This window comes from Magnolia sinica, chromosome 18, assembly GCF_029962835.1.
Source record: "Magnolia sinica isolate HGM2019 chromosome 18, MsV1, whole genome shotgun sequence".
NCBI classification, from domain to species: domain Eukaryota; kingdom Viridiplantae; phylum Streptophyta; class Magnoliopsida; order Magnoliales; family Magnoliaceae; genus Magnolia; species Magnolia sinica.
Genome location: NC_080590.1, coordinates 10,931,026 through 10,946,097, shown reverse-complemented (window position 1 = coordinate 10,946,097; position 15,072 = coordinate 10,931,026). Strand labels below are relative to the sequence as shown.

The following is a 15,072-nucleotide window of genomic DNA, read 5'->3' as shown; positions in this document are numbered from 1 at the left end:
TTACCATTTACTATCAAAATGACGATTTTACCCCTTTCTTGTTCAACTTTTATAAGTTTCCCATCCATCCGCTATTGGACGGTGGGAAATCTGTGTGCATCGATTTCAGCATGCCCTTTTCTTAACCGCTTATTCGTATCCATGCCACTAATGGGCCCCACTTATACAGACATGCTTCAAACATCTGGGAAAAAAAAAAAAGATAATTCATGAAATTAAAATCTGTCCATTAATATTAATTTAGATCTTTGTTCTCTTCATTTCTCTCCCAACTAATAAAAATACACCCAGTTCCCCAAACATGCGATGAATCAGTATAACTAGACCACCAAACTCTCTGCCACAAAATGGGATGAATCAGGCGGTGAAGAAGGAGGAGACATGACATGTTGGTAGACGAGGCCTGCCGCGCCAGCCCCGATCAAGGGTCCTACCCAGTACACACCTTGGTTCTTGAAATTCCCACTTATCATGGCCGAGCCGAACGACCGGGCCGGATTCATCGAACCACCTGTGAATGGGCCCGCCGCGAGGACATTCGCCCCTGCTACCAATCCGATTGCAATGGGCCCGATGGATCCTAGCGGGCCCCTCCTCGAATCACCCGCTGCGTAGAATGTGTACACCAGTCCGAATGTTAACACGCTTTCCAATATTGCCCCTCCGAAACCGGTCATCTCTGTAGCGATTGCAGTGGTAGGAATTGACTGTAAAAAACAGAAATAAATAAAAATTATTAGATTCGGTTCAGTGGATTTTTATAAAATGCGTTGAAAATGCAAATGTTCTTCACTTACTTGACCAGCAGTAACCAATCTCAAGACGAGGCAGGCCATCGTGGACCCCACCAACTGAGCCACCCAGTACAACATTGCGGTCGGGATGCTGATGTGGCCTCCAACAGCCAATCCAAACGTCACAGCTGGATTCACGTGGCCCCCTGAGATGTTGGAGGCCATGTAGACTGTTGCGAATAATGCGAAGGAGTGGGCCACCGCTTCGGCCACTAAACAAGATGCGTCTGACGTGTCATTTGGCATCATCTTCCCTGTAAACATGGCATCATAATCCGAACGTAAGACGAAAAGTAAAAGGACTTAAAATCAAACCCTCTTTCGGCATATATTGATGAGATCCGAGTCGTTCATCAAGTGGGCCTTGTTGTATGTTCCACGTCCCAAAAATAAGAGCTCTCCAGTGGCCAATTTCTCATAATCATCCATTTCTTTTCTTGCACGTGGCCTGCCTGTTGATCAGACTCGCTTATTTTCTTGGGCCACACCTCATACATAGTGGGCCCCACGGAAGGTGATTACATTACATATAAGGAAAAAAAAAAAAACTCACTTGCAGACATTGCAGACCCCACCACGGCAAAGACGAAAAGGAAGGTCGAGATGAACTCTGCAAGATATGATCGAAGGGCGGATCGAGTGACAGACTGTTCGAATTGGCTTAGCGGCGTCGCCATCGGAGTCATTTTTAAAAAATAATCCCAAAATTTTAAAATAAAATTGAGAAAATTGAAATGCTGGTAATGATGATGAGTAGTGGAACAGAACTCGTTAGGATTATTTATAATGCGTCTAGGGATATCAACGAAATGTCGTCTCCTTTGATGGGATTCCTCGGCGACGTTTCCCTGTTAGCCAAATAGTCGTGCCTTTTCACTCTGGTCACTCTCTTTCAAATCTTAACGCAAAGAGTGCGGAAGGCTCAGGGATTTGGACGTGAGAAAGCTTTGGGAAGTTTGGTGGGGCCCACCGTGATGTTTGTGAGAAATCCACCCCCTCCATCCGTTTTGTCAGACGACGGGCCAAAAAATGTCAAAACTCAAGTGGCCCCATGACAGGAAAAAATGTAGGTACCAAAATGCAAACCTCCATGAGTCCACCATCATGTTTATATGATATCCATGCCGTTCGTGTTGCGCAGCACGCCAACATCGCAGTGAGCCTAGATCCAATCTCAAATCTCACCGACAAACAATAAACAATAAGAAATATAAATTAGAAATAGATCAAAGCATTCAAAACAAACCACAAGACCAGAGATATACGTGGAAAAACTCCAAACTATGGTAAAAAACCACGGATGCAAACTTCCATTATAAAGAATGAAGATTACAAAGCAATATACTAATCTCTCCTTTGGAAGCACATAGAAAACCCTTTGCCCACACCTTAGAATAATTTTTCCTTGCTTTTTTCTCTCTATGAAAAACCCTAAGAACTCCTGTTTATAGTTTAGGAAACTCCCCTTTCCGCATTCCAGTTGCGAAGGGACTTGCGACACGAAATCCGCGCAAAATTCCGGAACGAATCTGCGTAACCTCGACTGGTCGTGTAGCCTACACGACCGGTCGAGAAGACCCCACGACCACTTGTGAATGGGCCACGACCAGTCAAACACCTCGGGATCAAAATAGTGCTCGCTAGACTTTGAGTCAAACCGGACCCTACGACCGGTCGAGGACGGTCCCAGATATGGCTCCACATCTTAACAATTCGTATGGTCATGAACTGAAAATAGGGAAATAGTAGCCTGATCTAAAACTTTTGTGGCCCCACAAATGTTTTAACGGTTGGCGTTCAATCCTCATTGTTTTCTGTTGTGCGGCCGCTTGAGTTTTGGATCTGCGTTGTTTTTGGGCCGTGTTCTAATATGACTTGCGAGAACGGGTGGATGGGATGGATTTCTCACAAATATCTTGGTGGCCCACCTAGCTTTCTGTAGCAGGAACATCGCGTTAAAGGTCCCAGGGAATTCCTGTGCCGTCCCCTCTGACTGGGCCACGTCATTGCACATGACTTCAGAGAGAAAGTTACGTTTTTCTTATTTGGGACCTACGTATTTCCTCTTTGGGTCCCTAAGTATTTCCCCAACCCTATGAACAGTGGGTATCATTGTCCCGGAGATTGAATGAACTATAGTTGAAACGTTTCTAGGGCCAATCATAACGTTTATTTACAATCTAACTTGTTTATAAATTCACACAGACTTTGACGAGGGAAAACACAAATATCAGCTTGATCAAAGCTTTCCGTGGCTCTTAAGAAGTTTTCAATGGTAGGCGTCTAATTCCTACCATTTCCTGTGGTGTGGTCCACTTGAGTCGTGGATCTGTCTTATTTTTGAGCTCTTTTCCTAGAATGATCTGAAAAAATGAATGACCGGTGTGGACCTAAGAAATAGGTCATGGTGGAGCTCACATAAATTTCAGGGGTTAAGAAATTCAGTTGCTTGCTGTGCGGTGCAGCCGGGAAGAGATAAGAAAATCGGAGGTGTTGACACGTGGAGCTTCCGTGGGACCCATCATGATGTGTGTCAGATCCACAGCGTCCATCCATTTTTCCATATCATTTTAGAGCATAAGATAGAAAAATGAGTCAGTTCTCTCTCTCTCTCTCGCAAGTGGAAACTGGATGCCCACCGTTAAAAACTTTTTGGGGGCGACAGAAGACTCTCAAGCAGATATTTGTGTTTTCCTTTAGTCCAGGTCTGTGTGACGTTGTGAAGAGTTTGGATTGCAAATAAACCTTACAGTGGAGCCTAAGAAGATTTCAACAATAGTCATTCAATCCCACGGCTTTCTAGGGCGTGGTCCATTTGAGCTTTGGATGTGATCATTTTTGGGCTCGTGCTCTATAATGATCTGGAAAAATTGATGGATGGTGTGGATCTAAGCAATCTATTAGGGTGAGAGAAAATCAGTACATTTTATGAGCTGAGTCATTGCAGTGACATGGACCAGTGGTAAGCGACGGCGCTGAGTTTCCTGTGCCTTCAATAAAAACAATCCGTACTCAATAAAAAAATCAAACCTGCACATGGGCGAACAGGATTCTGGTCCTTACTGGGTTCCAGGGTTAAATTCGGGACAAATAAGATCATTTACGTGGTCAGACCCACCCAAAGAAAGCATAAGGCTCGCACACACGTGTGCCATTTTGACATGTGCATAATGTGTAAATGGGCTCTCTTACATATATGTAGCTTAAGAATCTCATTTCCTTTACTAGAAAATCAATAAAAAAGAACGTTCTTTATAAGATTAAACTTTATGAATTTCATTTAGATAATATCCAAGTTACTATAAAATAAAAATCCAATAACTAGTGATTGGGAATTTCCTTATTAATGCCAGTGTGAAACCGTCGTTTATGGATGCTAATCTTCTGATTCAGGAAGCCTTTCCTGAGAATCAATGCATTGGTCTAAAGGCCACAACTTAAACAACTAGCGGCAAATTGAGCCCCTGCATTTCCATCGATTTTTGTGCTCATGCATGAAAAGGCCCCTGGACCGTCCATATCGTGGGCCGTTGAACTAGTAGAGCTCGAAAATCTCACATGGTGAACGGACTCTGTCACTTGTAATGTTACGACAATTTGCTCTCTTACCACGAAATTTTAGCTGGCAATGCGCTGCATGGAAATCAAAATTTTGCTAATCTCCTAAAAAATATTGCTCATCTTTCCAAAAATAATTTATTAGAGAACAATTTCTGAAACTCTGCCGGAGAGTGATGTTTCATACACAAGTGCCATGGCAGCGTACAAGGGCCTGGACCTCATTTTAGATGGATAATAAGTCAAAGACAGGACTAATTTTGATTACTTGATTAGTTTATTTTTGAAATTTTAGTGGATGGTCAAAATGAGATTCAGGAATAAGGGGCTATGATCGTTCCGCCAATGTGATTTTGCGATAGTGACCTATCTAAGAGGGCGTCTGATTGCACCAAACATCTCAGTTATTAACCAATCTAATTTGATGCAACATTTTATGATTTTTTCACAGAACTAGGCACAACCAAACACACCCTAAGGCGGGTGCTCTGCGGATCTTGAGCTTTCCTAGGCAAAAGTGAGCATTGTCACATGACCAGTAGGTCAGAGCGAGGTCGAGCAATCGAGGTTGACTTGAAAAAAAAAAAGGGTTCCGCAGTTTGCTAAAAGAAAGCAGGCCCAACAACTTTGATGATTTATCTTGAGTTAATGCCACATGGACTCAATCCTGCAAGGGCTCCACAAGTCCACCATCATTTATACATTTTATCCAAACCGTCCATCCATTTTGCTGATCATTTTAGGATGAGTCGAAACATAAGGTAAATGCAAGGCTCAAGTGGACAATGCATGCTTGATCATTCATGATGTCTGTATTGAGTCACACTTGTAGCAAGATCAATTACCAACATGTCGATTCTAATCTAGTCATTGTGCGAGCATGCTAGTCCTATAGGTGACACTAATGTCCTTATTATTCTATACTATATACTATGTCACGATAAGGTGACGCTACTTTAGTGTGCTTTCTCAAGGCCATGTGCATAAATTTGGTTAGATCACAGACATTCTAGGAAAGCGGCCAAATCAAGATTGGGTCATGGAGATACGTTGAAGGACGATCATAAATAATAGTGATGTGAGGATGATGATGCACAAAAGACCTATCTCCTTATTGGAAGATCTTAAATTTTACTCTATGGTTGAAAATGAATTATTGCTAGGAGCATCCATCAGATGTCCAGCAAATGGCCTATTAGAACCAACCATTTGGTGTGATATTTGAGTTTTAATCCACCAAAATATGCAATAATGCACGTGCATTTTATCAGTGATAAAAAAAAATGTAGATATATTATTTTAAAAAAATTAAAAAATCAGCAGCCTTACAGTCATGCCAACAGGCCACCACAGCATGCATGTGTACCAAAAATACCCGTCATGCAGTCCCTGCTATGAAGCCCGCCATCTACCTAAGGCTTCTCCCATCCGAATCCTGTCACCATTTCTAATACAAAACTTGAACTCTGCAGCGGAACCATCTTCTTCAGTGGATTTCAACACGGGAGCTTGGAAAACAAGCACTACAGTTGACCCCATGTTGAATGCTGCTACCTGGAAGAGAGCCAGTGCATATCAATAGCAAAACAATGCTAAACCAGGGGGAGAAATTGGCATATGCCTTGTATTCTTGAGTTTCCAATTTGTACTAGTTGAGCTCATGATCCCATGATCCAGACCAGAAATGGTGGGTCCCACAGTGGATGGACCATGGCCCTCCTAGATTTGGAAGGGACAAACTGAAGACCCGAAGATACTATGCATATTCTCGTGTTGAGGCTTGTACAATTCCTCAACCAGAAAAGGCAATTAACAGCCGTTAATTCAGATAGGACTGAGTCAACTTCTTTCCTTTCCCCGGATTTATTCTTATAATTTTATTTGTTTATTTAGTTTTTGCAGAAAATCCAGTTTGAGGAAAAGAATGATTCCGGTTACCAATATATGTATTCTGTCTTATGGTTGTGGAATCGGCCAATCATCTTTTCATCCACTGTGAGGTGGCTTCGAAGAAGGGGGGAAATTTTCTCAATTTCTTCAGTATGCCTTGGTGATGCCTGCTTTGATTGATAATTTTATTTGTGCTTGGAAGGGAGCAAGAAGAAGCAGCCTTTATGGCACACCTTGGGCAGGCTTATGGCCTTTGTGAAGTAAGGGAAACAACCAAACCTTCAACAATAGGTCCAAACCTGTTGAAATGAATTACTATAGGCCCAAAGGCAAAATTATCTCCAAGGCTGTTGGGCTAAATTTATGTAAGCAGGAAGACAGACGTGGGTGATTGGGCTTCAACATGGTAATAGGCTCCGTGGTGGGCAGTGAGGTTTGTCCTTCATCGTCCCTCCCTTGCGACTTTGGGTTGTCTCTCTTTTGTTTGGTTTAATATAGTTTTTTGGCCATTCTAAAAGAAAGGAAGAAAATCCAGACATCCGGTGGCCAAACTACAAGAAGTGATAACATTGGTTCAAGAAATGTCATATTGTCAGGATCCACGATAAAAAGTGGTGGAAAAGTTTCACAACAGCTGGCAACCTGACGCAATCTTCCTTTATTTGGGCTTGGGATTGGCTGCCAATCTGATGCAACCCTCTACTTTTGATTGATGAGACGAGGGAGAGCATAAGCACAAAACTAGAACCATGAAGGGATGCCTTCGAATCCAAAAAGTTTTAAAATTAGTAGAACTAAAACAGAGCATATGGAATGCAACTTTCGTGACAATAGGAATGGAACTGAGAAATAAGTTACGATTGATGATTGAGAAGTGCCCTAAAATGACCATTTTCAATATCACGGGTCGATAATTCATTGAGCAGACAGATTGAGAAGGATGTTGCTTATAGAATTCAAGATGGGTGGAAGAACTGGAGATGTACCTCTAGAGTTTTACGTGATTGTTGCGTCCCAATCAAACTGAAGGGGACATTTTATAGGATAGTTTAAAACCAGCCATGTTTTATGGACAGAATGTTGGGGCAGTTCAGGAACAACATGCTCATAGAATGAGCATAGTGAGTGGGTTCAAGTTGAAGGCTCTAAAAGGGCAAGGAGAATGCCCAAAAGGTTGTCGGTGGAGGTAGTAAGAAAGATCTTAGGACCTATGGTTTAACTGAGGATGTGGTCTGTGATAAAGTGGAATGGCAAAACAGGATTCATGTAGCTTTACTCAATTAGTTGGGATAAAGCTTAGATGATGATGATGATGCTGATGATGATGGGTTTAAGAGCTCTCACACCTCGTCGCCCTTCTTAAGCACCACCCCAATGCCTTCAGGTTCATATATGCGCTCATCTGGAGGGTCAGAATGCAGCAACCGCCGTTTTGGTCTGTTCGTCCTCAGTTCTGGTTCAATGGAAAGCTGTTGAGAGCAAACAAAGGGAAACAACTATTTAGCAAGTAAATATGTGGAACTTGGATAAGAACTGAGTAACTGGCCCAAGTTTATCAAGCACCTTATGTCACTAAGGTGTTAAATAGGATGAAGGATCATTCTGTGCTAGTTGCAAACAAAAGGAAACAACTATTTAGCAGAACTTAGATAAGAACTAAGTAAATTGGCCTGAGTTTATCAAGCACCTGATGTCACAGAGGAGCTAAATTCTATCATTCAATGCTAGTTCACCCGAATTCTTCACAGATATACATCAAGCATTAATTCTATTCTATCTATCAGTTCCAATCCATCCACATAGCACTTATTCAGGAACTGATCGGTAGATATGATACAGATAGATTTGATATTGAAGAGAAAGCTAGGGCCATTTGCGCCATGAGAGATTTTTTTACTTCGATTCCATCAATTGGTTCATGCAAGACCGTAACCAGTACGTGAGTAGGACTCAAGCCCAGGTCTCTTTGGTATGGTATGCCAAAATGGTTACGTAATGGTAACTGTGGTAACCGTTATCCATTATGGGGCCAAAACGGCCGCAACAAAGAAAAATGCGCATAACAGGGCCAAAACAGATTTTTCATTAAGGGAAAAAAAAAAGAGGCCGTAATGGCCATTGCAGCCTGTATTGTAACGGTAATGGCAGTGGCCATTACGAATTACGACCACCGTTACCTTAATGGAACACCTTGCTCCCTTGCAGGCAATAACCAGCTCGCGAGGAGAGATTAAAGATGCAATTCACAGCAGGCATGCCCATGTGACACACCTGTGCAATATCGGGGCAATTCACCAGCTGGGAGGCACTTGGAACATGCCAGTCTAAAACCCTGGTTTACTCATCAGGTGGGCCACATGTAAGAGGAAAAAAAAAATGGTTCAAGAAAAGATGACAAATTATCTAAATCTTTTATAGAAGTTTGGCCCACCTGATGAGTGGACCTTGACTTCTGGGCCAGGGAGCGTTCAACATAGACCCACCAGATAAGCAGCCCGTATTCCACACAGGCGCTACATTTGCACTTTGTGCTGCAAATCGCCTTTACAGGCTTTCCTCCACATCACCTCAGCATTTTTCCAGTCCCAATGTGTTGGTAGGAAAAATTTTAGGTCGCTGCAATCTGCTATGAAGAGGACATTTTCTCCAACCATAAAAATAAAAAGCCAACAAAGGGTCCCCTCTCTCTCTCTCTCTCTCTTCCCTGTTTTTTTTTCCTTGACGATATCTTATGAATATATTGAAAATTTTAAATATATTAAAAAATTACTTTCCAAGTCTACATGGAAACTAGATCTATTGTGCTCTCCTTTCCTCCCTCCCAAAAATTGAGTAATACTGAAAAATAATATAAGACAAAGGGAAAAAAACAATATATATATGTAGTTTGGAATACCAACTTTCTACAATGCTTTAGAGTAACCAAATTTGATTAATATGGATATAAATGCATAAATAATAATATACTCAGAACAGGAAAAGAAAACCACCGAACTTCAATGGATCCAACATTTGTTGCGCCGATTGCAGCAAGTGCCATAAATCCTTCTGACCATTGGCCTTCAAGAACAACCTAGCAACACAAAAACATGTAAATCAATAAATGGACCCATGATTGCTCATGGAATAACATATGCTGACTAATCTCTCAAATATATATAAGCAAATTCAGTTAAGGTTCTTTGGTGGCATTGAAGTAGCAGTAAATCCACAGATAAGACCAGCCAAGCAATTCAAAGGTCAACATCCAAAAAGAAGCAATCAAAGACAATATAAATCATCAAAATTATAACCCTATACAAAAATTCATCTATCAAGTTCATATGACATGAAAACAAGAGTGAGAACTGCTTTTACAGCTATCAGCATTCAGCACGGAGAAAGACAATCTGCATTATGCAAATTTCTGATGTCATAAAATAAATAGAAAAGAAAATTATTTATAATAAAAAGGTGAAGAACCATCCACTTTCAGTGAGGCTAACAAGACTGATGATTCCCTTTCAAAGCGATTTCAAGGCCATCCAGGTGCAGTGAGGAATAAATTATGTCCATGATATATGATCTTTCTTTCAAATGTTTCCCATTTATCATGCAGCTCGTCATTTGAGGAAAAAAAACCGACTATGTCATGTACTGAATACATAAACAAATAGTAAATGATAATCATCCTGTTTCGCTACTTGTTCCTATCTTAGCCCTATACTCTTAAGTGAACAAGCCATCATATCCCTTTTCACCTCCTCAATCTGTGCCCTCTCAACTCTTTTCCTCATCTCCTTCCAGGCCCCTCAACCTTAATCAAAGTTCCCTTCTTTACCAGGGTCGTCCACAGTTTTCTATAGTTTTCTGTTGGGAATTCTCATGGTTAAGCAAAGGATTGACAGCTAGCACCCCACCTGACACCAATCATCCTCCGTAACAAGGCTAGATACTAACTAGCACATACTATCAAGTGAAATTAGATAATAAACGTGTGTATCTACAGTGTTCGAAATATCGGTATCGCGCAATGTATCGCACCCTTGGGATACAGATACGTATCAGTTACAGCATGGGATATATCGTTTGTATTGCGTAATTTATCGCACTTTTTGGGAAACATGGAGAAACATTGGGAAAATAGTTGAATTTTTCAATGAAACTTCTGGGATTATTAAAAAAAGACCTTAATACACACTTTTAAATCATAAAGTTTCAAAAAAGAAGTGTACATAATAGATTTCCTTTGTATAGGGTCTTAAGCCATGCGTTGTCCGATTGAACTAAGACAACCATATTCAGTATCAACCTCGTCCATCCGTTTTTCCATATCATTTCAGGACATTATCCAAAAAATAAAACAGATCCAATAATCAGGTAGACCATACCATAGGAAACAATGGTGATTGACCATTAGTGGGCCACAAAAGTTTTGGATCAAGCTAATAATAGTTTTTTCTCTTCATTCAAACCATAAAATTATCTGGTAAAATGGATGGACGGAGTGGATAAAATACATGAATTATAATGGGCCCACAAAGTTTACAAAGTACACTGCTCACTAGGGGATCCACTTCCCACCACACTGGGGTGGGGCGCTGACGTATGCAGATTTCCTGCCAAGTTCCTTCGCTCGAAACCTAGGTGGGGCCCACTATGATGTTTGTAAGAAATCCACCCTGTCCATTCATTTTTTGAGATCGTTTTAGAACTTGAGAGCAAAAATGAGCAGGATCCAAGACTAAAGTGGGCCGCACTAAAGGAAAAGGTGGGTAGGAAAATTCCTATCGTTGAAACCTCCCTGGGTCGACAGTGATGTCAACATGCTATCTAGACCGTTCATAACGTTATTCCTACACGGATGAATTGAAAATACATATATTAGTCTGATTCAAAACTTATGTGGCCCCACGAATATTTCAAGTGTGGATGTTCACTCCTCACATTTTTGGCACACTTGAGTATTAGATCCTACTCATTTTTTACTCCATGTCCTAAAATGATCTCACGAAACGAATGGACGGAGTGGATTCCTCACAAACATCATAGTAGGCCCTACTAAGGTTTCGAGCGCAGGAACTTCCGGCAGAAGGCTTTGGCAGGAAATCCGTGTCTGGCGCTGATGCTCCTCGAGCTCAAATTGTACGAACATTTCAAAGTTACATGGCCCCACAATAATGTATTTATTATATCTACACCGTTCATGCATTTGGAGAGATCATTTTAGATCATGAACCCAAAAATGAGTCATATCCAAAGCTCAAGTGGACCACACCACAAATAGCAATGGGGGACTGATTCTCACCATTAATACATTCGTAGGGCCCACCATAACGTTTATTTTCTATCCAATCTGTTAATTAGGTCACACAAACCTGGATGAAGAGGAAAAATAAATATCATATTGATCCAAAACTTCTGTGACCCCCAAAAGGGTTTCAATGGTAGACGTTCAATCTACCACTGTTGTTTGCAGTGTGGTCCAATTGATTTTTGGGTTTGTCTTATTTTTCGGCTCAAGCCTTACGAAGAGCTCGCCAAATGGACAAACGGTCTGGATATAACACATACCTCACGATGGGACCCACAGAACTTGGTGACGTCAACACACCAGTTAGCTCGGTGGTATGCGGTACTCGATTTTGATTTTTAAAAAAAAGGTTCGAACAACCTTTTTTTTAAGCAGAGAAGGTTCCGGAAGCCGGAACCCTAAAATTTCTCCCAAATCTCATCGTATCGGCGAGGATGTCTTCGGATTTCTCTCCGAAATCGGAGATTTTATTTGCGGTAACCTAGGAACGACACTTCGATTCGAATAGCCCACCAAATGGAAGCTTCCAATCATGGCGATCTCTTCTACAGGTACCGAAATCCACCCTCTATTTTTTTTCCCGATTTTTTCGAATGATGACGCTATCCTGAATGATATTTGCGTTTAAAAAAAAAAAAACTTTTTGGTCTCTTTCGAAGGATATCGTATCGTTGGACTGCAATGCCGATAATATCGGCCGATAGTATCGATATTACGAACACTCTGTGTGTGTGTGTGTGTGTGTGTGTGTGTGTGTGTGTGTTTTACATATAATGCAAGGGAAAGGAATAATAAAAGGTGCTGTCATATCCTGACTGCCACCAGAAATTATAACCAATAGGCATTTCCATCAGTCGAACTGTTTTGCTAGTTTCAAATAGACAGTATCTATGCGTGTGCATCTATTGTATGAATCCTGTAAGAAACAGAACAATGAAACACAACTATAGACTGGTTAAAGGCTGCCCATAAGAATTAACCAATGGGCAAATCCATGCGAACACCAGAAAACTATCACGTATGGACATCCCTGCCACTTGTAATTTGATGCTATTTTAGAACCAAAAATAGAAATTGTATTATTTGACAAATAAGGATTACCCTTTCATTCTCCACATATAGATTTCTGATTGTTCGTGTAGCACGTTCATTTTGAGGGAAAAGGCGACCTGCGAATAAATCAATCATACAGTTAGGCACGAAAAAGGAAATCCAACCATCCATTCATAGGAAATGACATCAGCAGAATGATTTATTCTTGGGTCTTATGAAATGACAAACTTAGATGCATGAGGTGCCTAAAGCCAAATTCTTAACATTTTTTAGCATTTTGAATGTGCAGCCACAGCTTCCATGCCTTTTCATCTAATACTGTCCAGCAAACCTCCACAGTGCTCCCATCTATTTTAGTATGGCTCTAAAGCCCCTCTTCAAACTCCATTCCGAATCATGAAATGAAGATGATAATTACATGAAACATCACTCTTGCCTGGATCCATGATTTTTCACCATAAAAGCAACCTGTAACCTAAGGAATCACACCATCTTCTTCTTTGAAGACTTAGCAGTTACACTGAACAAAAAGTAACCTAAGAAAACCAAGAAGAAGCGTCTCTGAATCACATTTCAGAACTTCCATGGGCCCATGAAAAGGCAAAGAATACAACCGCTCAAAACACTTGGGCATGCATTACAAAGAAACTCTACCCCAGCTCACTCCATACATTCATATGGCAGCACCCAACAAATTCCTTTGAGAGAACTTGCTCAAAATGCGAAGAATTCACCTTGTTTGTTGCAGTGTGGGAATTTTGGAGGAAAGAAATCAGTGCATTTTATATTTCAATCTCGTTTTATTTTTATTTTTATTTTTTTAAAGATAACGGGATTATATTAAGAAAAGAAGAAAAAATACAAAGGAGGAAACTGCTGAGATAGCAGAAGAAACTAAAAACCTAAAAACAAAAGATCACAATCCTTAATCCCATTAACGTAAACCACCCATTCTACAATCAGCTTTTTGGCCCTAGCCCACACTACTTGAACCGCGGTCTACGATCTCGTTTTATTTTTATCACGTTCTTTTACATAAGCCTCTGCCATCAGTGCCATGGCCAGTTCCAGAGCCAGGTAAAAGATGAAGGCTGATGTCTGATGGAACTCAATCGTGAAAACTTCACCCCTGCCATCTAAAAGACAACCCCAATTCATTGGGATTAGGCTAAGACACCAGCAATGATGATGAATCATCATCATGTTCTTTTATTTATTTATGAATTTCTTTATGTACGGATCCCTGTTTCCAGAATTTTGTAGGTATCTGTCCCAGACACTTGTGGAAACTTTTGGAGGTATCTGTCCCAGACACTTGTGGATGCTCCTCATCTGTCCAGCTAATACTGTGAGCGATCTCCTTCCACATGTCCATGGCATGCGACTATTTTCTTAAATGAACATAATTGAATAAGTGAAAATACCTGAGAAATGGCGCCGAATAAAAATATGCAAATCAGCTGGAGAATGTACTCGATGGTAGTCACCAGGCTTTAAATATATAACGCAGTAGAATACACCCTTCACTGGACTGCCACAAAATATTCAAATGTAAATAATACTTCCAAATTCTAATGCACAAACTCTAGTTGCTTAATTTATTGATAATGCAAACTGCATTTTCAGCTGAAGGCCAATCTAGCATGTTTAGAACAGAAGATTAGCTCAAATGGTATTATCTATGTAACTCGTTAAAAAATAAAGAACCAGTATGAGTGAGTAGATAGATTTTTGCATATGTACCTTTGAATACAAAAATTCAAATACAAAGGTAAATGCACTTTCTTCACTGACTTTGACAAAAAAAAAAAAAGTGTTGGACAAACATTTTAAGTAATGAATTGTCATTGTTTATATAGTGTAATGAAATTAATTATGATAGTAGATGTGCTCTCAACTTACAGGGGATAAATAAAAAACAACCAAGCAATTGAAAAATACCAACATCCAGTCAAGCTAGAAATGAGAAAATCTTAAAAGGAAATAGAAAGCAAGAGAATACCCCATTGAAATGGGGTCCCGCACTTTGGGAGATGCCAATGAAATTCGCCACCATGACCTTTTACTTGAATCTTTTGAAACGTGCTTCTGTTCACTGTGTTCTCCATGCATGTCCTCCTGGACTACCATGGGAATGAATGAGTTTGCACCAAGAAGGGAAGATGCTGAATAAGAAAACCCTTTGACTTGTTCAATCATGCCCCCTGGTTCTTTTAGTTCACCAAATCTTAATACCGTACCATCTACAGGACTGACCTATTTCAATGAAAAAACATAGAACTTAAGAGTGTGCCTTTGGATGATGGCATAAAGTCTAAAATCAAAAGAAGCAGCTGGTTACCAGTTACCAGACAAAATGGATCAGAGTCAATGGGCCTTGAGCCTTCTTTGAGTGCATGAGAAAAAAAATCACGTAAGGAAGCATATTCTTCCAGAGGAAGAGCAGTTTCGTCCAAATCTGCAATAAAAGAGCAATCCCAATCT

At 40.5% G+C, this 15,072-nt stretch overlaps 2 protein-coding genes across 4 annotated transcripts in view; both read right to left on the bottom strand.

The window, feature by feature from the left end:
- Window positions 1-114: 114 nt before the first annotated feature.
- Window positions 115-5,817, bottom strand: LOC131232606 (probable aquaporin TIP5-1). 2 transcript variants are annotated; one of them, XM_058228951.1, is made up of 4 exons: window positions 5,682-5,727; window positions 1,348-1,404; window positions 798-1,048; window positions 115-707 (listed from the first exon to the last, which is right to left on the bottom strand). In XM_058228951.1, the coding sequence occupies exons 2-4, from the start codon at window positions 1,355-1,357 to the stop codon at window positions 321-323; spliced, it is 648 nt and encodes a 215-aa protein (XP_058084934.1). In that variant the 5' UTR covers window positions 1,358-1,404; window positions 5,682-5,727; the 3' UTR covers window positions 115-320. The 2 variants fall into 2 exon arrangements, with proteins under 2 accessions (XP_058084934.1, XP_058084933.1); XM_058228950.1 differs by lacking the exon at window positions 1,348-1,404 and having other exon boundaries at window positions 116-707; window positions 5,682-5,817.
- The window catches only part of LOC131232604 (phosphatidylserine decarboxylase proenzyme 1, mitochondrial), a 24,911-nt gene continuing 15,435 nt past the window's right edge, over window positions 5,597-15,072 (bottom strand). Inside the window, exons 6-12 of one of the 2 annotated variants that reach the window (XM_058228949.1) lie at window positions 14,937-15,046; window positions 14,591-14,844; window positions 14,013-14,119; window positions 12,637-12,704; window positions 9,238-9,315; window positions 7,589-7,711; window positions 5,597-5,906 (exon numbers count right to left, since the gene is read on the bottom strand). In XM_058228949.1, the coding sequence (XP_058084932.1) occupies window positions 5,745-5,906; window positions 7,589-7,711; window positions 9,238-9,315; window positions 12,637-12,704; window positions 14,013-14,119; window positions 14,591-14,844; window positions 14,937-15,046 (902 nt within the window). In that variant the 3' untranslated portion in view covers window positions 5,597-5,744. Of the gene's footprint in view, window positions 5,907-7,588; window positions 7,712-9,232; window positions 9,316-12,636; window positions 12,705-14,012; window positions 14,120-14,590; window positions 14,845-14,936; window positions 15,047-15,072 lie in introns of both variants that reach the window. The other variant, XR_009164895.1, reaches the window with a different exon arrangement.